Source organism: Falco biarmicus, chromosome 1 (genome assembly GCF_023638135.1).
Source record: "Falco biarmicus isolate bFalBia1 chromosome 1, bFalBia1.pri, whole genome shotgun sequence".
Taxonomy (NCBI): Eukaryota; Metazoa; Chordata; class Aves; order Falconiformes; family Falconidae; genus Falco; species Falco biarmicus.
The window spans coordinates 36,250,809-36,274,838 of NC_079288.1; the positions used below are offsets into that span (position 1 = coordinate 36,250,809).

General features: G+C 51.1%; 1 protein-coding gene across 1 annotated transcript in view; it reads left to right on the forward strand.

The window, feature by feature from the left end:
- The first annotated feature begins 10,886 nt into the window (after window positions 1-10,886).
- RBM19 (RNA binding motif protein 19) overlaps window positions 10,887-24,030 on the forward strand; it is a 70,279-nt gene continuing 57,135 nt past the window's right edge. The window contains exons 1-17 of the mRNA XM_056350209.1: window positions 10,887-11,030; window positions 11,857-12,039; window positions 12,597-12,728; window positions 12,966-13,004; window positions 13,550-13,757; window positions 14,881-15,149; window positions 15,612-15,686; window positions 15,954-16,032; window positions 16,761-16,832; window positions 17,388-17,588; window positions 18,419-18,549; window positions 18,945-19,066; window positions 19,835-19,931; window positions 20,361-20,471; window positions 20,967-21,167; window positions 21,669-21,786; window positions 23,408-23,550. Of these exons, the coding sequence (XP_056206184.1) occupies window positions 10,995-11,030; window positions 11,857-12,039; window positions 12,597-12,728; window positions 12,966-13,004; window positions 13,550-13,757; window positions 14,881-15,149; window positions 15,612-15,686; window positions 15,954-16,032; window positions 16,761-16,832; window positions 17,388-17,588; window positions 18,419-18,549; window positions 18,945-19,066; window positions 19,835-19,931; window positions 20,361-20,471; window positions 20,967-21,167; window positions 21,669-21,786; window positions 23,408-23,550 (2,217 nt within the window). The 5' untranslated portion in view covers window positions 10,887-10,994. The remainder of the gene's footprint in view (window positions 11,031-11,856; window positions 12,040-12,596; window positions 12,729-12,965; window positions 13,005-13,549; window positions 13,758-14,880; window positions 15,150-15,611; window positions 15,687-15,953; window positions 16,033-16,760; window positions 16,833-17,387; window positions 17,589-18,418; window positions 18,550-18,944; window positions 19,067-19,834; window positions 19,932-20,360; window positions 20,472-20,966; window positions 21,168-21,668; window positions 21,787-23,407; window positions 23,551-24,030) is intronic.

Genomic DNA, 24,030 nt, shown 5'->3' on the forward strand with positions numbered 1-24,030 from the left:
GTGATTGTGTAAACAGGCACTTTAGAGTTCACCCCGAGCTGGTATTATTGTAATTAATTAGAGGTGTCAGCCCGCTTTGTAGTTCCTCGCTTAGAAAGACCCTTGCCTGGCAACTTCTAACATCCAGCCTTGCCAGCAGAAAAATAAACTGCACGAGACGTCTTTGCAAGAGAGAGTTGCAGTTGCAGCATCACCCTGCTAAAAAGAAATTGAGATCTAGCCTGGCCTGAAAACATGCAGGGATGCTCTGTTGCACTAGCAAAGGCTTCTCCTCTACTAGGGCACCAGGTGCTGAAGTCCTATGTGCTCCTGCCAAACTGATGCTAAGTGAGATGCAACGTGGTGCCTGACCACACTGGTTGGGCAGAGCGCATCCACTGCTGAAATTTCAGGATTTGCTCAGGGAAAAAGCATGAGCACGTTGAATGCACCATACTTGCTGACAGCCAGGATGCAGATTTGCTTTGGGGGACCCCTAACCCTCTCTAGGCAGGACACTGAGGAGCACAGGAGGCTGCTCCCTGCGTGCTGGGATGCACAGGCTGATACACCTGTATGGAGCATCCTTTCCAGCTTAAACCAAACTGCTTGCACCAAGCCCCCACCTAATAGATACCTACGTCCTGCCCATGGTGGTTTGAGGTTCAGGGAGCCTGTTATCTCCTCTGCAGCCCACCTGGCTGCTGTGCTCAGTGTGAAGCTTGGTACCATTTGTCAGCATCTGGGGATGGAGCGATACTTCCCAGGGAGACTCCAAGCCTGTGTGCCAGAGGAGAGCCACAGTGCTCTTCCCGTTGGAACAGCTTGTTCCTGTCCCCTCGCCCACTTGCTCTGCTGCAATACTTCACCCGACTTAAAAGGGCACTAAAATTCCCCCTCCCAGTGGCGGGGAAGCCCAGCATGGTCTGTAAACTGCCAGAGGTGTCTGGTGAGGGGTTCATGCGGTGGCTTACAGGACTGTAAACACCGGCGAGGATGAAGTGCTGTGGAGGGCAGCCCTGGGACTGCAACAGCTCGCACAGGCCCTCTGGCACAGCGGTGGTGATGCTGAAGACCAAGCTGCAGGGAAAGGAGGGAGCGAAGCGGTGGTTTGCTCTGCCCAGAGGGTAACATCTCCTGGGCAGGATGGAACCGCTCCTTCCAACCAAAACATCCTTGCAGGTGTGCTCAATGAAGCAGAGGAAGGGTCTTTTGCAGATTGAAAGTGTTGGATGGCTGCTCGCTCCTGCACGTTGCTGTACTGAGGAGGTGCAGCACGCTCTCCTAAGATGGCACACAGCCTCAGCAGCACCTTGGCAGGAGACACTCGGGGTGGCCCTGTGTGGGACTGCAGCATCCCGGTCAAGTCCAAGGTTGCCTCCTAATGCTGCAGACACTGTCTCTAATGATGTGAAGGCAACAGGCACATAAATGAAGACAATTAAAATCTGCTTCAAAATCTGGGGGCCTGGTGAACCCCTCTAAGGAACTGGATTAGCTCAGCATCAGCCTGTAGGTGACACAAAAGATGGGGCTTGGCATTCTCGGCATCAAAGGTTTAGGGCAAACTTCCCTGTTTGTAAAGAATGGTTGAGACATCAATGATGTGAGTGGTCGGGATTGTACAAAAGGTATACATGGGAGTGAAATCCCTGGCAAAAAAAATACAAGTTTTTGCATCTCTGCAGATGGACCTGGTGTGGGGATAGAAGCTAATGGCTTTGAGTGTGCAAGACACCCTAAATGTTTTTATATTCATTGTGAAAATCTTGTCATAGGGTTCCCATGCTTCTCTTCTATTTAATGCTTCAGACTGGCATTTTTTCAGTCCCTGCTGTGTTGCACAGAGCAAGGTTCCTCCTCCACTGGGGCACCTGCTGTTGAACTTTTGTATTTGCTGCCACCAAACCCATGCTAAGTGAGATGCAACATGGTGCCTGGCCACACTGGTCTGGCCAAAGAAGACAGAGCCCACCCACTGCTGAAATGACAGAATTTGCTTAGAAAAAAGCCTGAAGGCACTGAATGCAATTTGGGTTTTTTTGAGCCTGTTGAGAAGCCAGCCGTTTGGTGTTATCTCGCCCAGGCTGCTGGAGCAAGGCTGACTCCCTAGGGAAGGAGTGTGTGCTTTGGATGGGGTGGGAGGAAGAAATGACCCTGGGGTGCAATGGAGCTGACATCACTCCTGGTCTTTGCATCAAACTCTGATGCTCTGCCCTGCTTGGTGAGGAGGTCAAACAAGATGATGTGCCGCAGGCTGCCCCAGTCCCACCGCTCAGCACCTTGCACCATGTTTGGCCTTTAAAGCTAAGAACAAATGGCTATTAACCCAGGTGACAATTTCCATTTCTCCCTTATCTGCCTCCTCAATGCTGCAACCTAATCTAACCACATCTTTCCACTTGCAGAACTCATTACTGCAGTATCAGTGCTGCATTCCCGAATAAATCCAACCTCTCCTGCCCTGTTGCAGGGAGGTGTGTGTGCTGGCAGGGGAAACACGTTTGTGATAGACCTGCTTCTGATGCCTTCGTTCTGGAACAAGAAAACAAGTGTTGGCTCCCAGTTCTGTAGCTGCTAATAAACCATCTGGCATTGCTTATTTTAATTGCATTGTGCTCCGATGGAGGGTTAGTGAGGAGAGAGGGTGCCCTACATTCTTGCATGCGGCATTTGGTCAGGGATAATTGTGCTGTGTGAGCGGCAGGATCCCAGCACTGGGGCCTTTGATTCTTGGCCAAGGGAGGCAGGTGCTTTCAATATTCACCCTGCTAAGCCTCTCTGATAGGGAAAAGTGTTTGCAAGATGCATGTGGTAGAGGAGAGGCTGAGGAGGGAGTTCACCCTGGGTAGGTAGCAAGTCCTTGGTCTGGGCTGTCCCCTGGCCTCATGCATCTCTCATCATGTCTTGCCCTTCCCGTGCTGCCCGTTGATGTGTTTGCTGTGTGCGGCTCTCCCAGTGTGTCACCGGTGGCCTGTCACCCCATGCTGCCTCAGAGAAGCTTGAGTGGTGCCCCATGCTTTCCTCTCCCTTCCCGTAGCCCCTGCCCCTTGCTGCTGCCTCTCCGCTCTCCTAAATCCTCTCTCCACCTGTCTGTGCCCAGGTGCCAGCTTTGGTTTGCCTGTTTGGGATGGGATGGGCAGCTGCATCCCTGCACTGAGGGCGGTTTCTGCAGCTCGGGAAGCCCCCAGCCACCCCCGTAACCTACACAAAAGTGAGCATCTTGGCATGGTCCTTGGGTTGCTCCTACTGCTGGAGCAAAAACAGGCCACGTACAGCAAGGAGGGGGGCTGTGTCACTAGGTTTGCCCCTCTCCGTGCCTCAGTTTCCCCTTCTTCTCTTCAGTTTCCATGCCGAGCTGCAGGACCGTGCATGTGTGGCTGTAGACAGGCTGCAGGTCTTTGGTTTGTTACCAGGCGGGGGGAAAAAAGCACTTTTTGGTATGTGGGGTATTTTGGCAGGTAAATCCTTTGGGCTGGGACTTGTATGATGTGACTATGTCTGTGGGGATGTGGCAGTGCTGATCATGCCTTCTGCCTTGCTTCCCCTTGCTGGGTTTTCATGTTTTTTCATGCAAATCTTTCCCAGGGGTCTTCAGTTTCACTTGTCCCCCAGGAAGAGCCAGCACCCCCCAGCCCCACATCACGCTGGCACAAGCCGGGACAATAAAGCAGGTCTGACACAGGGGGCACAGCACTGCCTTGTCCCACCAGTGCAGAACTGGGGCTGGGCTCCCAGTTCCCTGGCTGCCACCTGTCCTGGTCTGGAGCAGGACATCTCAGCCATCCCCACTTGACATGGCAGCCCCTCCACAAGCCTTTGACTTGCTGTGGAGACAGTCAACAGCATCACAGCACAGAGCATCCCCTCCCTGGAGAGCTGGGAGCTTAACCCCCGAGCTGCTGGTCAGCTCCTGCTGCTCTTTACCTCCCACATGCCCCCCTCCCTTTCCTCTGTGCCGGCCCCATCAGCCTTTAAGCCCAAAGCCCTCCATCCACATGAGAGGCTCATCTCTGCCAGATCCCACAGCCTGGTGCACAAGCAGACATTTTCGTCTTTATTTTCCCAGGGTCTGCTGATAAATCCTGTCTCCATAACCCCGGCCTTGATTGACTCATTATCAGGCAACGCAGCTCTGAGGAAGCGACCTGTGACCCTGCCTAGGGAGATGGGGTGACCCTGGGGGAGTAAACCTTATCGGCCCTTTTTAAAAGCTTCCCTTTTTAACATGACAGAGGAGCCTCAGCCAAGCCAAGCAACACCTAAATAGCAATGAGGTGGAGGAAGGTGTGTGGAGGGTGAGGACAAGAGGGTGCAGGAAGCATCAGGCACGTGGGGTGGGTTTATTTCTGCTGGCAGAGTGTCGGGGTGTTCGCTGAGGTTGGGAAGAGCCTTTGCCAGGGTGAAAACATTGACCCGGTTCCCATGAAGAGCTAAGCATGGTGGTAGACTGGGGGAATGCCCAGCGGGCTGAGCTCACCCTCACCCAATGCCTCACCCGAGTCCACCTGCTCTGTGCAGGGGTGGTCTTCCTGGCTTCCCACTGGGGTTATCAGGAGAGCCCACCAGGAAATAAGAGCATCTGTGGGGTAAGGTAACATTGGACAGGCTCAGTGCCGTGGCTCAGCCCAAAATGGGGCTGTCCTGCATGCTGCCACTGAGCACCTGGGATGGAGGGGTGGCTGTGAGCTGTGTCCTTGCTGTCCCTGAGCCCCGCATGTCTATCGGGGGGGGCTAATTTGTCTTCCCTTTTCCTCCCAGCTGTTTTTATAGCAAGCAACCTTTCAACCCTCACCTTATCTTTACAGAAAAGATAAAGTGTTAGGGTGTCACTGACCCACATTCCTTCAGCACCCTCTCCAAGGGGCAGCTGCAGGGTTTGGCGTGTGCCAGGCTGGTGAAGATGCTGGTAGGGGCAGGCAGGGTTGTTCAGCATGTAGGAGCAGGGATGAAACCACGGAAAGGAAAAGAAGAGGTGGAAATCCCATTGCTTGCCATGTTGCAGAGAGGGTGTTGTCCTGCTCAGGACAGAGCCCTGTGGGGCAGACAGGAGTTACTCTCCTGCCCCCCACCCTGCAGCAGGGCACGGATCACTCCCTTCGATGGGCTGAGGGCTGGCCTGCCTGTGTGGGTCGCTGATCCGACCCCCCAGCTCCCCAGCAGGGATTAGCAGGGATGGTTTTTTGCCAAGTCCTGGCTGTCACTGTGTTCCCACCTTTGATCAGGAGTCGGCATTCCTGAAGTGCTCCATCTCCCACATGTTGCACTGATCAAAGGCAGCTGTTGCCTGGACCCTCCCCTGAGTCCATTTACACACACAAACACACCCAAAAATACAGAAATACAAAGGAAAGTGAAGGAGGTAGAAGGGGTGATGGATGGAGGAGAGACCAGGCAAGGTACAGCGGCAGGCAAAATCCCTCTGCCTGGTCTTTTCATGGAGGGTCCCAGGCATCCCAGTCAGGAAGGCTGATGGTGAGTCTGTTGTGAGTCTAAAAGAGGGATGCTGAAGGGCTGGCTTGGGGAAGGAGTTAGACCTTATCCATCATCTGGAGGAAACTGCGTCATTGGTGGGTGACAGCATTTGCCTGGGCTGGATGCAGCTGCAGCAGAGCACAGCCAACATCTCCTATGGCTTTAGGTAGGGTCAGGAGGGAGACTGGACAAACCTTTCTTTTAAGCCCACTCGGATCTCAGCAGCCTGTGTGTGCTCAATACTAAGGTCCACACAGTCCCCTCTGGAGGAGCGTGGATAGCTCTGCTAGAGAGATGTGTTGCTTGGAGACACGTGGGCTGGTGGTGAAGTTCCTCACCAGCCCATGGGCAGGGTGATGCCACGAGGGGTTTGCTCTCATGGACCATCTCCTCCAGCTCTGCCAGCCAGCAGCATCAGCTGCTTCAAAGCAAGAAGCCTGAGACCCGCTCTGGTTAGTGGCTGCTCTCCAGGGTGAGTGTTGTCCTATTAATTGTGTTGGCAGATGATTTATTGTTCATGCGTATGATTTACCTCTGCTCCCCAGCTCCTGTATTGCAAAGGACTTGGACTATCTGGATTTCCAAGTTCTTTCTGAGTTCCTCTGCATGGCAAGCCTAGCTGGCATCAGCAGCTCATTTGTGGTTGGAGACAGGATGGGGAAAATCTCTTCTGCCCTTCCTTGTCCGCACCCCCATCTGCTTGTTACTCAGTATTACAGTTTAGCTTTAAGGCTTTGAAAAGACACAATCTCCACCTCAAAACCACAGACACAAAGAGGGCAGAGAGCAGGGCCACGGGCCGTGCTTGCAGACTGTTTCCTTAGCTGAGGCAGCAGGTTCAGGTGAGGGGTTATCTGGTCGAAAGCCAGATTTTCTGTCCACGGTGACACTGCAGCAATCGCATCTGCCAGGCAAGGACGAAAGCATCCTCTCCCTCTAGCACAGGGTCGGGCAGACCAGCCTGGGCAGAGTCCCAGCTGCCCAGGGATGAGGTCCATCAGAAGGGCAGTTTGTCCTCCTGTTCCTCCTTTGGCTCCATCTTGTCGTGCAACACACGGCGGGGCAGATGTATCGGACACCACATTGGCAAGCACCAGCTATATCATTAAAGGCAGCCTTTTATTTCTTTTCTCTAGGTCTGGGCAGGACAATTTGCTCAAACGAGGAGGGTCCAGCCATCTCTGCTCCCAAAAGCTAACATCTCCAGCACAAAAACTGAGGAGGTTCTGACAGCATTTCCAATGATGCTGTTGATATAACATTACCCACATAAGCAGACTGCTTTTGTGGGTGCCAGCACACCAAGATCAGGTGGTGAGTGTGGCCAGGTCACATTCATCCTTGTCCTTGCTGGTATCTGCAGGTTAATTTAATCAACTAAAGAAGGTCCTCAGCCGGGTTACAGCCCTCTGCAGTAGTCCCCCAAGGCTGAATTTTGCTCATTATCCATATCTAAAAGAAAAGGGAGGGAGTCAAGGTCTGAGTGTTAAGCATCTCTAGTGCTTACTGCCACGGACAGGTCTGGGTATGCTCAGAACCTCCCCAGACGTGCTCAGCAGCATCCTGCAAGTGCCAGAACGGCTGCCTGGTGTGAGGGATCCTGTCCCAGCAAGGGTGATCCCAGCTCAAATGGCTCTTACTTTCCCTGCTCACCTCACCAGCATCCAGCGGGGGCCGGGGTGCTCCCACTCAGACAGGCATGAGGGGCTCCTGGGGCTGCACTCGCCCTTCTGGGACAGGGCTGGCAGCGCCTGCCTCCAGCCCCGGGTGGTCCAGGGCAGGTTGCCTCATCACAGCAGCCGTCCTGTCTTGGGGTCACAGCTCTGCCTGCCCGGGGTGGCAGGAGTGACAGGCTGTGCTCTGGCACCTGGGGAAATTGGGGAGAAACCTCTGATGCTCCTTTGGACACTGTGGGGGCTGTAGACCAAGAGAAGCATCTCTCCAAAGGCCGCAGTAGGCTTTGCATCTGACCTCTCTCTCGCCATACCTAGGGATAGACAGGATCTGCAGCAGCTTCTTTCTTTCTCTCCTCAACAGCACTTTACCCCCAGTGCATTCACCTCCCAGAGCACAATGTCGGGGACCCTTTGCCCCTCCGCCCACATCTGCCTCTCCCCACTGAGAGATGCCCCCGACACCGCAGTCCCTTGCCCTAACCCTGCTTTCCAAAGTTCAGCTGCTTGGCTGCAGGCAGCCCGTAATACCATTTTACAGCAAGGTGACCCCTGCTCTTTGGCGCTGTGCAACCCCCTGTCCGGCTGGCTGACAAGCTGGCCACCTAACATGTTGTGACAGGTTGACTGGATGGAGCTCACGGAGGGACCACGTCTTCCCCCTCCTCTCGGCAGTGGGGCTGACAGAGCATTGGGTGCCCCTCTCTGCCGAGGGGGGTGGGGATTTGGAGCAGGGAGGGTGAAGGGAAAGTCATCACCCGGACCCTGCCACCAGCCTGGTGGACACCCCAGCATGGAGCTAACTGGAGGGGACAGGAGGGCAAACCTGCTGCTCTCTCTGGATGGCACCCTGGCTGTGGGTTGATGTCGTGTCACCTTTGCCAGGCATGTCACCTCCCAGTTACCCTCTGCCTCTTGTTGTTATAAGCCAGTTTAAGAAACAAAACCTGAGCACAGTTGTTTTTGCCTTTGCTTCCCCACCCAGCGCGGCTGCCTGCATCTGTCCCACCACTGCTGGGGATACCAAGCCAGGAGCAGGTCTGGCACTGCTGCAGGTACATTCAGTGGCACAGGGGCAGGAATATCTCACACTAACATCATCAGAGACAATAGTTTCCATAGGGAAACCCTCTCCCCCCACAGACAAACCAACAATTTATTCAGTCTCTTCCCCAGTCTCTGCTTTGGAGCACGGGGTGTTCGACCTGCACCCAGTGAACCATCCAAGCTGACTGTACAGTGGCTGGTCTATCCCCTGCCCATGCCATGTGCCAGCAGCAGGAGGGTTAAGGATGATCTTCAGGACAGATATTCAAGCTCTAGGATCTGCTTTCCAATACCTCCTTTGAGCTTTCTCCAGACAGGACCTCAGTTTCCCTCTTGTCTGCCCAGGGCTGGGGTATCTGATCAGAAACAACTCCACTTTGGGGAAGGGCCTTCCACAGCACAGCAGAACCACCTGCTGAAGGAGAAACTCTTTTACCTCTCTGATGCCCCCAAAATCTCCAGTTTTCCATAAAAAAGAACATTCTAATTCTCACACTCGTAAACTTAAACCCCTGACCCACCCTGGGGAGCAGAAACCACAAAGGAAATCAAATCTAAAATCACTATTAGTAAAGCTTGTGCTTCTGTATTGAATCTCTGCATTTAGGGAGGGCTAAAATATGCTGTTTTCAAAGAAGTGAGGCTAGCAAAGCTGAGCATCTCTATGGACTCTGCAAAACCCACATCTCCACGTGGAAACGGAGGCTTTTTAGGTGAGTCTTGGATAAGAGTCAACTTGAGTAGTGGTCCAGAGCCTGGCTCACTTAAATACCTTTCTCCCAGGCCTCAGTGAACTGGCTCTTTCTAGTCCCAGGCACCTTCAACAGTGCTGAGCACTGGGGCCAAGCTCTCACCTGGGGAAAATCAACCCTGAATGCAGGAGAGGCTAATAGGAGAGAAACTGCAGGCCCAGGTGAAGCTGTGGCTGGAGATGAGGACCTGTCAAGAGCAGGATGGCTGGCCAAGGCCAAGGTGTGTCTCTGTCCCAGTGGTGCCTTGTTAGGAGGCAGGAACAGGCATGGACAGTGCTGTGTGGGCAGGAGCTGGGCACTGCTGCTGGCTACAAGCAGCATGTGAGGAGAAGATGAGGGGAGAGAGAGTAAGTGTCTTGGAGAGGATAGGAGTGACAAGGGCAAGGTCTGGATGTGTTAGTGATGGTGTGAGTGCAGCCCTGTCAGTGCTAGCCTTCATCCCAAGTGATGGGCCTGACAGCCTGGCCAAGGACGAGGCAGGAGAAGAGGGCAAGAGGGGGAGGGAGCTTGGTCCTTGGTACCGTGACACCACACAGAGACCCCTCTGAAGGGCCAGGTGAGCAGAAGCAGGAGCATCTCCTTCTGGGTACCTTCAGTCGGGGCTGTGGGGTGAGAGGGGTTTGTGCTGGACATTTTCCCTTTGAGCAAGGCACCAGGTGACAGACCCAGCAGCATCCTGCTCTCTCCTGTTTCCCATGCACTGAGCCTGGCCGTTGCCTCAGCTCTCCTTCCCTGCAAAATGTGTTTCCCTTGCTGCTTACCTGGGGGGAGAGCATGGGCTCCGGCTAGGCTCTCCAGTTAACAAGCCTGCATCCCATTCCCGCCAGGACACTGGGATGTAGCAGTGGTGTGGCTGGGTTTAGGGCTGCCTCCATCAAAGAGCTTGTGGCCATGTGTTCCCTGCTCTTTGAGCCTTTGGGACGGGCAGAGCCAGCCTCAGAAGGGCATTAGGAGATGGTGTCCCTGCCCAAGCTGTTTGTGGGGTGTAAGACCTCAGTGCCAGGGTGGCTTGCTCTGGGTGGGGGCAGCCTGCATCCCTGGTGTGGAGCCAAATGAGGGTGAAAAACTAGTGAGAGCTGTGCTGAAGCTGAGAGCTGTCCTGAGCATCTTCCTCTGGGGAGAAAGGCGTAAAGTCAGATTTCAGGTCCAGGTCACTGCCCCTCATGTGAAATGGGCAGAGCTGGACTGAAGGGCTGTGAGGAAGAGGGGATGCTTGAAGGGTAGGAGTCCCACTTTTCCACAGTACGCTTGCCCTCCAGCAACAGATGTCCAGGTAGGAGAGAACCTCCGGTGTTTAATAACCCTCAAGGAATTTATCTTCCATCATCTTTGGCCTCTTTTGTCCGCTGGAGCTTCTGCAACCCAGCATCCACTGTTTGTGGTGTTCAGCTGTTCCTCGGGGAGAGGCCGCTTTTGCTCAGCCCTGTCACCCTTCCCTCCCTGCTCCTGCCGCGGGGGCTTTGGGTGGGACAGCAGGGCGGCGAGGCACGCTGCGGCGTCCCCCCGTATCACCCCCAACCCCTCCATAGCCCCCGCGGGGGTCCTGCTCGGGTGGGCGCTGCCGTGCAGCGGCGGGCGCGGAGCTCCCTCCTCCGGCCCCACGGAGCAGCGCGGCCGGCCCGCGGGGCTGCAGCCGCACGCCTCGGAGACAGCCGGGGGTGGGCAGCAGGGGTCCCCGCTGATGCGGAGGCGGGGGGGCACGCAGCATCACCGGGGCGGGGCTGACAGGGGCTGGCGGGGGGTCGCGGTGACCCCCGGGACGGCGCTGCCGGCTCTCCCCGCATGCGGCCGGGTCCCCAGTCCCCTCCGCGTTTCCCCCCGCCCCCCCATACGCTGCCGGTGCCTGCCCCCTCGATGCTCCGTTGATGCTCCCCGGTGTCCCGCGCGCCGTTGCTAGGGGCCGGTTGCTAAGGCCTTTGCCAGGCCCCGCCTCTGGCGCCTGCGCAGCGCAGTCCTTCGCCCACGTGACTCGGCGGGAAGATGGCGGCGCCCGCGGGACGGCGTGTGCGGCGCTGAGCGCGGCGGGGCCTCGCCTTGTGCCGTGTGGCGCCTGTCTGCTGTCGCTGCCATGTCGCGGCTTATCGTGAAGAACCTTCCCAACGGGGTGAGCCCGTCGCATGGGTGCGGTGTCTGCGGGGTGGAGGGGGACTGCCGGCTCTGGAGCTGGGTCTGAGGGGGGACGCGGGCTCCTGAGCGGGGGGAGGCCCAGGAGGGGAGGGGGTCCGCCGTGTGGTGGGGACGCGGGGGAGCGGGGAGATTCTAGGGAGAGAGGGTCCTCCGGTCGGGGTCCGAAGATGTGCTGGGGAGAGGGACTCTGAGGGGTCCTGGAGGTGTGCTGGGGCGGGGGTCCTTGTGGGAGAGCGGGGAGGCTCCCTTGGGGGTAGGATGGTGGGGGCCTTTGGGCAGGGGGTGCCCCAGGAGAGCTCAGGGGGCCGCCCTGGCGGGGAGCGGGCAGTGTGGGGCATGGGCTGGGGGAGAGCCGCAGGGAAGGGAGCTGGCAGCCCCTCAGGCCGGGGGAGCGGCGCTTGTCGGGGCCCCGGCCCTTCGCTCGCTGTCAGGGAGGTGGGTGCAGGTGCTCGCTGTGCTGCTTTGCTGCCACCTGGGTCCCCCGTGAGGTCCCACCGGGCCTGGGGTTGAACTGGGGGCTTCACTGTGGCAGGCCCTGGGCTCCCAGAGAGCTGGGTGCCCCCTTGAGCTGCAGGGGTACTGCAGGTGGAGATCTGCACATGTGGGGGTTCTTGGCGAGATGAAAGGGTTCGGTGGCTCACGTGTTGGGTTTTTGTTCGTGTTGCTGTGAGACTGTGTGGTTCCTACAGCACTTTGGAAGCCTGTTGATAGAAAATGTTTTGTTTTGGACTTGTCCACAAAGCGTGGCTCTAACTGTGTTACATTTCTGATTTGCCTTCCTGCTGTCCTTCTGCGCTTCCCAGATGAAGGAAGATCGCTTTCGGAAATTGTTTGCTGCCTTTGGTACGCTGACAGATTGTTGCTTGAAGTTCACCAAGGATGGCAAGTTCCGGAAATTTGGTTTCATTGGCTACAAGTCTGAAGATGAAGCTCAGACAGCCCTGAACCATTTCAACAGAAGTTTTATAGACACTTCCAGAATCACAGTGAGTTGATCTTTAAAAATACCTCCTTTTGATTCTTAAGAAAGTTTGTCATTGGAGATTTTGGTGGTCTTAGGGGTCAATAGCTGGGGGCCAAGAAAGTCTAAAGATTAAGTCCCCTGCAGCAAAATAGCAAAGCCTGGTAGCAGGCCTCATTGCTGGTGTCTCAAGCAGGTACTTGATTCCCATGGGCCGTGTTTGTGCACTAGCAGTGAATTCAGTGCTGGCTGGAACAGCGGTGTTAAGATTTTGAGCTGTCATAATCTAACATTTTGAACTTAAGCTCATTTTTTTCATTTCAAGTCATCCATCTTGTTCTGACAGAGAACAATTCATGATAAAACAGGAGAACTGTGCTTAAATGAGCACAACAAACTGTTCCCCATGTTGAGTGAATATGTGGCTCTCTGCTTTTAAAATGAATGTCTGTATGAAGGTGCCTGTTCTTATCCTGCACATGCTCCCTCCATCCTGTCAAGGTTATAAGAAAGGTTCCTGATGGAGGCTTATCCAGCAGTTAACAGAAGCATATGTTTAATTAAAGATCTGATTATTTTCAGGTTGAGTTATGCAAGTCTTTTGGTGACCCTTCAAAACCCAAAGCATGGAGTAAACACTCTCAGAAGGTCCCTACCCCAGAAAAACAGACCAAGAAACCCATGGCAAGTGCAGCTCCTGCAGGCACAAAAAAAGTGAGTCTTGCTTGTTCCTGGAGGCTCTGGTGTATGTCAGTGACTTGGCGGCGAGAAGGGTAGCCTGGTGTGTGGAGAAAAGGACAGAGTAGCTGGGACAGTGGCTGTTGGGAGTCCTAGTTCTGGTATTTTCTGCCTTAGGATCTGTGTTCCCTGTGCCGTTAGGTTACCTGAAATTATCTTGGCTATGCTTCTAATGAGCCTTTCTAAAAAAAAATATGATTTTTTCTTCCCTAGGATAAAAGGAAGAAAGATCCTGTGGAAAACTTAAAGGAGGTGAGTTGAGGTTGAATTGCAATCCCTACATTGTTGCTAGTTTGTATTAAAAGCAAGAGCTGAATAGGTATTTTCTGTACTGTTTCCCATGCTTTCATTCAGGCAAGGTATATGATTTAACCAACTCAGTGACAGTCAGATTCTACTATAAAAAACCATTATTTGAACAATCCCAACACTGAAGACCAATTTTTTAGTTGTCAGCTACTCCTGTGTGACCATGCACTGTGTCCAGGACAATCCTGTTTGAACAACTCTGCTTTTTAACCCTATGTGAGTTTGTCATGTTTAACTTGTATAATTTTTTTTCTTGTTAATGTTTGTTTCCTTCTTTAAAGTGCTTTCTAAACATCAGTTACAAAACAGAAACAGTAAGACTGAGAGATCTCGAGAAGACTTTAGTCACATTAAGTGCTCACCTTATTACTGTGAAGCGAACTCCCCTTAAGGGATTTTTTTTATGTTGCTGGGAATTAGATGATATCTTTAAATTCAGACTTGCTGCTAGTTCTTCACAGCTTGTGTGCTTATTTCTTTCCCAACAGTTGGAACAAGATGAAACATTCCAGGAGTTTTTGGTAGTTCACCAGAAACGGTCTCAAGTGGCCACTTGGGCTAATGACACTTTGGCAGAGGAGCCCAAGAAGGGAAAAGCAAAGCCAGCAGCTGATTATCTCAACTTTGATTCAGATGAGTCTGAGGAGCTGAGTGAGGATGGGAATGAACCCTCTGAAGATGAGGAGGAAACTGAAGGTACTGAAATGAACTATCGCCCTTTGCTTGTCTTTGTCATGGTGAATGAGGGCAGGTGTGCTGATAGGACCCAGCTCTGAGTCTTGCCTACAAATGGAGACAGTGTAATCAGGAAGGTGGTTTCTCAAGCATGGGATTCATTCTGTGTGCTGTGGATTTATGGTTGTTTTCCCAAATTTGTGGAAATGTGGGAAATGCAGTTTCTGATATTAAGGGGATGGCATTTGTGCTTTCCCCTGGGTCCTTAAGTCAATGTCTAGGCAAGAGTAACAGGGCAAACATCTGCATTTTTCCCTTAAATGCTGTCCTAGCCTGCAGCTTCTTTCATCTCCAGGGTTTCCAGAGCTGGATGTGGTTTCTAAAGAGAAACCATTTTTAGTAACCTATAGCTGTTGTCTGTGAACTTGTCTGGTCTGCCTTTGATGCACATTTCTGTAAACGGCGTGTCCTTGCACCCTGTCAGATTTGATGAGAAGGGGCAGAGTTCAGTGTCCTGGATCCTGAAAGGAAAACGGTATCCTAGTGGAGCAGTGGGTTAACTTAGAAGACTGAGAAATCTGGGCTGCAGTTTGGTGTATGTTGTGTTAGAATCCAGTCTCCCTGCACCAGTAACTAATGTGGTTTTGAAGCTTTTCTCCTCTCTATGTGGTATTTCCTTATGCTGTCCTATGGCTGTGAATGGCATTTTCTCTGCTGCTTCTCATCTTTCCTTGGGTTAAAATGTAGGTGTGATCAGTTGATCTTTGGTAGAGGGGTGTTGAGGAGAAACTGCTTCCTCTGTTCTTTTCCCTGCAAAACTAAACTAAACAATCGAAAATCTTCTCCGGGGTCTACTTAAAGTATTTCATTAAAATGGAGTCAAAATACTTTGCCATGGAATTCCTCAAGCTCCTTTCTGAATTGTTCTATATGTGAACTGTTGCTTTGAAAAACAGTGATCCAGACTGTCAGTCTGGAAGTGCTGAGATGAAACTGCTCTGCTATTCTCAAACTTTTCCTTTCCATGGAAAGGGTAAAGGAGAAGGAGGTGTGGTTCTCATGGTTGTGTCAGTTCTCAGCTTTTACCTGGCTGGGGAGAGTGCAGCAGCATCTGTGTGCAAAACTTCTCTGGTCTCTCCAACAGCAAAGAAAGGAGGTAAGAAGGCAGCTACCAGCAAAGACCTCTCGGATATGGATTACTTGAAATCTAAAGTAGTCAAGGATTCGTCCTCACCATCCAGTACAGAGGAAGAAACAGATAGTGAGGAGACAGAAGAGGAAAGTGAGAATGAGGAAGATCTGGGCACTGCAGAAACCATCAGCACCTGCACAGATAAAAGGGGGAAGCCAAAAGCCCAACAAACACAGCAAGAGAGAACAGTGGAGAAGAAGAAAAAAGGGCCCACTCTAGAGGTATAGCTGAATTCGACTTTTGTCTTATCTAAAGCAGGAGCTGAAAGCTGGAAAGCTGTGGGACTCTGTAGGTACCAGCTTTCTTGGCTCACTGGGCTGGAGCCATTAAACTAGTTTGCTGGATCTCCTGTTAGTATTTCTTGAATTCCCAGAGATGGGACTTCCAAACAGGTGCTGCTAATGCACTTCTCGGAGGCTTTTCTGTTTTTCCTGTGTCAGTCTCTGTGTGCAGGAAACACTGTTCTGCAGAAATCAGTTTTTAGTGACTGGGTTTGAGTATCCTAGCCAAACCTGGCACTTCCTGCCTAGCCTGAGGCAGCTGCAAGAATCTCTTGATATTCTCTTCCGCTCTTCAGCCTCCTGTTTGTTGGAGAAGACTGGCTTGTTCTGCTATGGGTTTTTTTGTTATTTTTCACTCAGCTTGCCTTTTTTTTTTTTTTTTCCTCTCCCATCTCTGTGCAGAATCAAGGCAGCACAGCAGAAGCCAGTACACCATACACAGTGAAACTTCGTGGTGCCCCCTTGAACATCACTGAGGCAAGCTTTGTTACCAAGCTGGGAAGGGAGGCTCAAGGGTGTTCTCAGGTGTAACGTGGTGTGATCTTTGCAAAGGCTTCTATCTTCACTTATGGAGCTGTTTTGAGGGTTGTGCGGGTGCTTGGAGGAACTTTTGAACTGGCTTTGTGCAGATACGTTGTGTGTTGCACATGGTGTATTCTTTTTATCAAGTACAGAAACAACCTAAGTCTGAAACCTGCTTCTTCCTGTATCTGAGAACTTACTTAATTCTAATTCTTCCTGCAGCAAAAAGTTCGTGAATTCTTCTTGCCTTTGAAGCCAGTGGCAATCCGGATAGGAAAAAATGCCCAGGGGAAAAATACAGGTAATGTCTGTATGTGGAAGTGGGAGTTAGAGGACCTCTCGGTCACACCTCTGCTCTCTTCATCTGCAATTCCAAATTGGTGGCTCATGTCCTGGTTCTTACAGACCTTTCTATGACTTTGCAGCTCACCTGCCCTAGTTGCTGTCCATACGATGCCGCGGGCAGAGTTATGTTGGCTGTGCTCCCTTAGGAGTAGCAGCAGGAGCCTTTTCTTTGATGTGTCTCTGGAACTTTCCTAAATATCCCAAACCACACTAACGAAAAGTCTCTTCCTCTGGGATAGCTGCAACAGCACCTAGGGACTTTGCTGACCAGTGCGTATTGGCTGCAGAGCCGTCCTTAGCCAAGGTGGCTCTCCTGACAGGCTGTGGCTACTGGAGGTGCCCATCAGGAGGAGTGCGTTGCTGGTCATCAGAGCTGGCAGGGAACTTGGCTATGTGCTGTTTTCCTTTCGTAGCCTAACAGCGGATGCGCTTTTATTTGCTCTTGGAGACACCTGTGAAAGCCTACTTCAGCTGTTAAGTCAGGCTTCTTTGGTTCACATGTAGAGAATAAGCTTTTAAAAGGCAGCCTTCCAGTCTGACATGGCCATTTTCAGGCTGGATTGAAACTTCAATGGGAGCTGAATGCTTTATCTATAGGAATCTATATTAAAGAAAGCCCAATTTACCCTTAATTAGCCAATTAGTCCCCACATGATGCTCAGTTGAACCTTTCCTTCCTCCAAGGTTATATCTTTGTTGACTTGAAGAGTGAAGCAGAAGTGCAGAGAGCCTTGAAGCGAAAGAAAGAATACATAGGTAAGGGCTATTTGTTCCTTCTTGTTCTGGCTGATGTTGATGGCAGGGTGCTCAGCTGCTGAAGTGTTCACTGCAGAAGTATCTCCTGTTTCAGTTTTTCTCAGGCAGATGGTGGGGGTGATTTCCTGTGCTCAGCTGATGTGGGATAAACCAGGTGCCGTGTCAGGAACGGCATAGAATTGGCGAGTGACTGAGCTGTGCGTGTTGCTTTTTGGCTCTCAGTTTTTGTCATGTGCTTGAAGTGTATCTTACTCTTGGTATAAAAATGATACTGTTCAAATCTGGTTGGGATAGTACAGGGGATTTGTACAAACGATCCTGTAAGCCTGTGTTTGAAACCTGTTCTTGGCCTAACCCTTAGTGTACCTACTAACATTATATTTGCAATAATCCTGTGTAGAATGGGAATATCTACTTGGAAGCCTGTGGACTAGGTTGGCACAGGCAGAAAGGCTGGAGCTCTGTTGCTGCTGTAAGCCCAGGCTCTTTGTGCATTGATATTGATTGCCCATGGCCTTGGGAAGCATCTAATGTGCCTCTGTGTGTGTGGATTAGGTGGGCGATGCGTTGAGGTATTCCGATGCAGGAATACCACAAAAGAAACTGTTACGGCAAAACCTGATAAGCACACATGGCAAAGAAGGAAGAGGGATGATGAAGAAGAGGAGGACTTGTCTGAATCGGGGAGACTCTTTGTCAGGAATCTTCCTTTTACTAGCACTGAGGAGGACTTGGAGAAGATCTTCTCCAAGTACGGTAAGTATTTGCTTATCTGCTTGGGATTTGTAGGGCTACGTCGTTCCTTCATGCACATGGAGGTTTTCTTGCTGGGTGTGAATGGACAAAGCTGTGTGTCCAACACATCTTGAATGTGGACTGACTCCCATTGCCTTTGTTGCCTGCTGTGGCTGCTCAGCTTCGTAATGATGCTGGCTCCGTGCTTCTTTGCTCGAAGCACATACTGCTGCGTGCATCTGCCCTCGCCCCTCTTGTCACATCTCGGATGCAATGGTAAAAACTCTTGCCAGTCAGTGAAGGCTCTGAGTCCTAGTGGCATGGGGAGGAGGAAAAGATAACCAAAAGCACCTGCTGCATGAAATGCATGCAGGAGATTGCTGGATACAATAGGTAAGAGGTGAATCTCTGAGGTACACCCCAAATTCATGCTCGTGTTTGGCATGTCAAGTGGGAGTTTGAAGCTTCCCTTTTCTAGCTCAAAGTTAAACAAATTTAAAGTTGTCTTGGCGTTAGAGTATCCTGCGGGGGAACACAGTGTTAGGTTGTGGAAATCTTTATTTCTGACTGAAAGTAAATGCAGCTGCTCAGAACTTGCCTGGTTTGTGTTGTGTGTCAAAGTCACGTGGTGCACAGCTGGACTTGGGGTGCTTTTGCTGGACCTGCCTTGTCAGTCTGCAGTCAGCTGCTCCTCACTCAGGCTGGTGGCTCACCACACACCCTCTGCAATATCCAGGGCTGCTCTGCCCTCCCTGGCTCCCCTCCTCCCCGGTTTTGGCCAGGAGGTGCCAGTTCAGAGTGTATGATGGCTGTGCAGGACATCTGTCATGGTAAAGCCTTGCCTTTTGCAGGACCCCTCTCGGAGATCCATTTCCCTATAGACAGACTGACCAAGAAACCCAAAGGGTTTGCATTCATCACCTATATGATTCCTGAGCATGCGGTGAAGGCCTACACAGAAATGGATGGGCAAGTGTTCCAGGTACAGTGACTGATGGTTTTCCTGTGGTATTGGATTGCAGCTGGTGAGCCTGTTTGTTAATAATGTGACCAAGTGTTTGCTTCTGTCCTTGGCTGGAAAGGTTTAGTTTCTTTTACCTTGCTGTATGGGAACACTGGTACTTTTGGTAGAGTAGCCTGATTTGAACAGCCTTGCAGGTACCAAAATCTGAACTAGAAGTGGAGTCTCAGTATCTCACATTGTGTAGCTACTCTGACTTGCAGTAACGTCTCTTTTGGGAAGGAAGGTTCCCTCCTTCCACTTAGGAAGTCCTGCTTGGTAAGTAAAGGTGCCAGAAAATCTCCTCCACTCTGCTTAGTTCATGAACGTCTGTAGGTTATTTTGGAGCTGCTGGACCTCTTCTTCTTTTCTTCTAGGGTAGAATGATGCATCTTTTACCATCCACAATCAAAAAGGAAAAAATTGAAGATGTAGATGCAGAAGAGACTTCCTCCTACAAAAAGCAGAAAGAGGCCAAGGATAAAGCCAAGAGTACCAGGTACAGAGATGTCTTGTAGTGGAGCAAGACAAACACAACCTGCCAAATTTCCAGGTGGCAGGAATGCATGTGGGGTCTTTGTGAGGGCTGTATAAATTACCAGAGTCAAGAAAGCATCTGCTGTCTAGCTCTCTTGCCTTTATCTCTCTTACCTACTTGATTCCTCTGTGTTAGTAGCTCTAATAGTTCAGTGAACAGCATAACTTGAGAAAAACATGGGTTTGAACAGCTTTGAGTATGATTTTTATTTCTCTGGTGTCTAGTAAGTTGGTCTGATGCTGTAATTCTTCAGGGTAGTGGTTTCAGATCAGTTGGGTCTTTCTACTTGGCCACCTGTATTTCTAAAACTTGTAGGAACTTTTTCTTTCTATGTGACAGATTAATTTGAAAGTAGTGGCTGATATTTTCAAACTTGAAGGGAAAGGAGCACAGCCTTGCTTGCTTGGGCTTTGTGCTTTTAGGAAACCAATTGAAAAAGCGTGTGTTCCTCTGAGCCAACATCTGAGCTTCCAGCTGTAACTGCAGAGCTGTGACCTAGGTTCTCTAGGGAAGAAGAGCTAAGCTGCCTTTCTGTTTACTCTCCAGTCACATCTCCCTCATCCTGTCCCTTCTCTAAGAACATTCTACTCTTCTTTCGCTCTAACTCTGCACTCTGGCTGCTAATGGTGTCATTCAAAGCTGTTTTTTACCCGGGACTGTTGAATAGAGAGACACCAGTGGAAGAAGGGACCGCGTGACTCTGAACCTGGCTCTTCTTTCTCTTCCCAGCTCTCACAACTGGAACACATTGTTTGTGGGGACAAATGCCGTGGCTGATGCCATTGCTCAGAAGTACAATGCTTCCAAAAGCCAAGTGCTGGATCATGTGAGTTGGGTTATTGATCAGCTAGGGTGGGAAATCACTTTCCTATCTGCTTCCTTGTGCCCAGGGCCTTCCTGATCTTTTTGTGCAGCAAAAGCTTCTGTGGTGCTGTAGCTTCCCTGTGGGATCTGAGCCGAACAATCCCTTTGTCACTGGAGGACAGTGACACTCCCAGCCTTCCTTCCCACTCTGCTTTTCTATGGCTGAATTTTGCATTTCTACATAACTAGAAGCTGATGGAAATTTATATCCTAAAGTTCAGATCCTTCCTGGAAATTTCATTTTGCTTTGGGAAGCACTCTGACTCCAATGGCAAAACTCCCAGCAGCCTCAGAGGGAGCTGGAGCATTTCACCTTCAAGGTTTCTGCCAAATTCCCTTTGCATCTGCTTCTGAGAGCAGCAGGAATAACAGGTGACTGATGTTCTTGCAGGAGAGTAAAGACAGTGTGGCAGTGAGGGTTGCTCTGGGAGAAACTGAGCTGGTCCAGGAAATTCGCCAGTTCCTCATTGAAAACGGAGTCAGCCTGGATTCCTTCAGTCAGGTGAGATGCCCAACTGGCGGCAGCTACGTGGACGTACCTCTTCTATATGATGATCTAATCTTAGTGTCCTCAGCTTTCTTTGAAATTAGTAGTTAAGTCCTCAGTGTTTTGCGGGATCGAACCCTCACATGGGTTAGGAAGTATTCTGTCTATTTGAAAATGCAGCTACCCTCGGGATGGTTGAAATACATAGTATGATGTCTTCCAGTATGACAGTCAGCTTGCTGTGGGCAGAGGAGGAGTCCTGTGTCTGTACCAGGGTGGATGTGGAGCTGAAACCTCCATACATGAGCATTTGTGGAACAGGGAGCTTGTACTGGGGGGGTGAATCTTATACAAAGTGTTTTCCAAGTGGCTGTTGGCCCTCTTGGATCCTGGAAAGGGATGAAGTGGAGTGAGAGGGCACAGTGTGTTAGATCATCTTTAGTTGGTAAGATACTAGGTTTTGCTTTTTTAAATCCCATCTCCCCTTTCTTTCCCCGCTGAACATGGCAGGCGGCTGGTGAACGGAGTAAAACAGTGATCCTGGTAAAGAACCTCCCAGCCAGCACAAGTGTAGCGGAGCTGGAGGATGTCTTTGGCAAACACGGGAGCCTGGGCCGGGTGCTGCTGCCAGAAGGAGGCATCACGGCCATTGTGGAGTTCCTGGAGCCAACTGAGGCAAAGCAAGCGTTCACCAGGCTGGCCTACTCCAAGGTGAGTGTGGCAAGGGGTGGGCTGCTGCCTGGAGAGTGTGGATCTTGGCTAGTTGTGAAGCTGCAGAAAGGAGTGCTTGCTACAAATATGAGGGGCAGAGGACTTTTGAGGAAAGTGAGTTATCCCAGAGCCACTGCTGCTGCCCTTGATCCCTTGGGTTTAGGGAGATGTCTGGTGCATCCTAGTGCAGCAGTGGCTGAGTAGGGCTCTCAGCCTGCAGGAGATGGCTGGAGGAGGGAGCTGTGATGTTTCTAGAAAAATCTCGGTGGCCTGGAGAGGGTTTCTTTTACCTTTTGCAATACAGGAGCGGTCCATGGTAGATTGTGGTCCAGTGTGAGGCTGGATGCAGACTGTCCTTCGGTGAAAGAGTTTAGCCATCTGAAAAAAGTTGCTCAGCTTTTCCACTGTTGTTTTCCATTACGGAGTGAAAGCAAAATAAAGCTGAGAGCAGAGCTTTTTCTTGCCCTCCACCTTCCTTTCTCTCCTGTGTTCTCTTTACAGTTTCATTCTGTGCCATTGTATCTGGAATGGGCTCCCATGGGTGTCTTCTTCAGCCCAGCCCCTCAGAAAAAAACCCTTGAGGCTCCAGAAAAGGAGGGCAAAACAAGGCTGGTACCTGGTAAGAACTTCGACTTTGGGACAGAGAGATCTCTGGTTGTTCCGTTGCTCCTTTATGCATAAAGCAGCAATGCTGATATTCCTGACCCTTTGGGGATGAAACCAACCCAATGAAGTTGTCTGCACAGCCCTTAGTGTCACCCTGTCTGTGGTGCGTTAGTTAATCACGTCACACAAGCACTGTGCTTGTTCCTGCCCCTGCTTCCCTTGCCTCCTGGGTGCAGCGTGGGCAGTGAAGTGCTGCTTGCAGTGCACAGGCTCAGTTTGGACTGGGCTAACAAACACAGGCTCTGGGAAGAGATTTTTGGTCTAGTCTGGTCTTGGCAGCAGCTGTTGGGTGAGCAGTAGCTGTTCTCTGTAAGCTGGGCCTGACCTGAGCATGTGTGCTGTTACGTGCTGTGCAAGGACAGCTCTTGGGATGGAGCCGGGGGGACTTCTGCACACCCCTGGCCCAGTGCAAGCTCTCCTCGTACAGAATGAGGGAAAAATAAGCCTAGAAAAATCACTGCGGGGGCTGCTGATGTCAAAGGGAGGTACATAGTTTACCCCGTCTGAGCACAGAGTCAGCTGTGCTGTAGGGGATGAAGCCGCTCTAAAAGACAAGCGGTCTAGCGAGGAAAGGAGCTGATGAGTCAATGCATGAGAGAAAGCGAGAGAGCACGCTTGTGTGTATTCTCTGATGTCTAACAAGGGCCTAGTCCCACTGCAGCCTCCACTTCAGTGCAGGATCCAACAGGTATCTCCCCACCCTCCCGCGTGTGCAAAAGCTCAGTAGCTTTGAGGCCTCTTCATTGTGTTAAGTACAGTGGAAATTATTAAACCACGTTAAGAGTTGGGAAGAGGGAAATGGATGAATGGGTATATGGATGGAGAGAGTCAAAATGCAGTTGGCAAAGCCTTTCTCCTTGGTAAGGCCAACTGCAAATGCCAGATGATGTGCCCCCTGAGCAGCTGTACAGTACTAAGGTTGGTGCCCCAGAAGAAGCTGTTATGCTGACTGCTGAATTGCAGCTTGATTATTTGGTTTTCTTTTTACGGATTTGTCTTTGCAGAATCCCACAACAAGATTTGTACAAAATACTGTGTGCTGCTGTTGACCTGAGTGTGGTTTGTGGGTCACAGAGTGCGAACTCTGGAAGTGTTAATGCTATAGTGAAGCCCTTTAAGACCACAGCCTCAGTGCTGGGTGCAGTTCTTCATTGCCCTTCGGTATGTGTTTGGGCTTAACAGACCATATTTCTTCACATGCTGATGGGGTAGTTCTCGTTTCATGTCCTGCAGATACGTATTAAACAGAGATGAGGTTTTAGAGCAGCACAGAAGGATGTTCAGACTCATTTGGGGCCTCTTGCCTAGTTCAGCGGGTGTCTGACTGGGTTTGGTGGGACAATGAGTGCTGGGGAAGCACTACACTCAAAGAATAGGCAATATTTTAGGTTTTCGTGGGGACATGGTCATATACTGTGTGTTGAGCTTGCTTCAGTCCATGTCTGCCCAGAAGGAGCCAACAGAGGTGGCCTACTCCTGCTGGGCTAGTAACTGTTAGCTGGGGTAGTGGGTAAGCTCCCCCAAAACTTGGCTTTGTTATATCTTACAAGGTTGGTTCATTCTCTTTGTTTCAGGTGAAGCTATAAAAGGCTCGGAGGAAACAGCAGCACAGGAAGAAGAGGAGGAAGAAGAAGAGGAGGAAGAAGAAAGCATCCCTGGTTGTACCTTGTTCATCAAAAACCTGAACTTTGCCACCACAGAAGACACGCTGAAGGAGGTGAGCTATAAGCAAGGAGAAGGGACTGGGTTTTCCTTAGCACAGTCCACCCTGATGGAGGGGGTTGAATGTGGGGTTGTGGGCTGGACTGAGGTGCCTGATGGAATAAAGCCCCCACTCCCAGCGTGGGCTAGAAGAAAGGGCTCTACTCTGCTGCAGAAGGCAAGGGGCAAGCTGTTCTCTACCTGTTGTGCTGAGGATAAAATGTTCAAAGGAGTTGTATTGCAGCCAGTATGACCTAATGGGAGATTAGGGAGCACTGGATTGTACTGGGACTGGGAACCTCTGCTTTGGGTTTTCAGGCGTCAGTTAAGACAAAATGTATCTGAAACAGTTTTGATGGGGTTTAATTCCACCTCGGGACAGGTGGAGGCAGTAGGAAATCTTTTAAGACTCCTCATTTCTCATGCTTTCTGTGATGCTTTTCCTTGGGACAAGCATTTCTGCAGCTGTGATTCTGCTTTGTGTGTTAAAGCAATA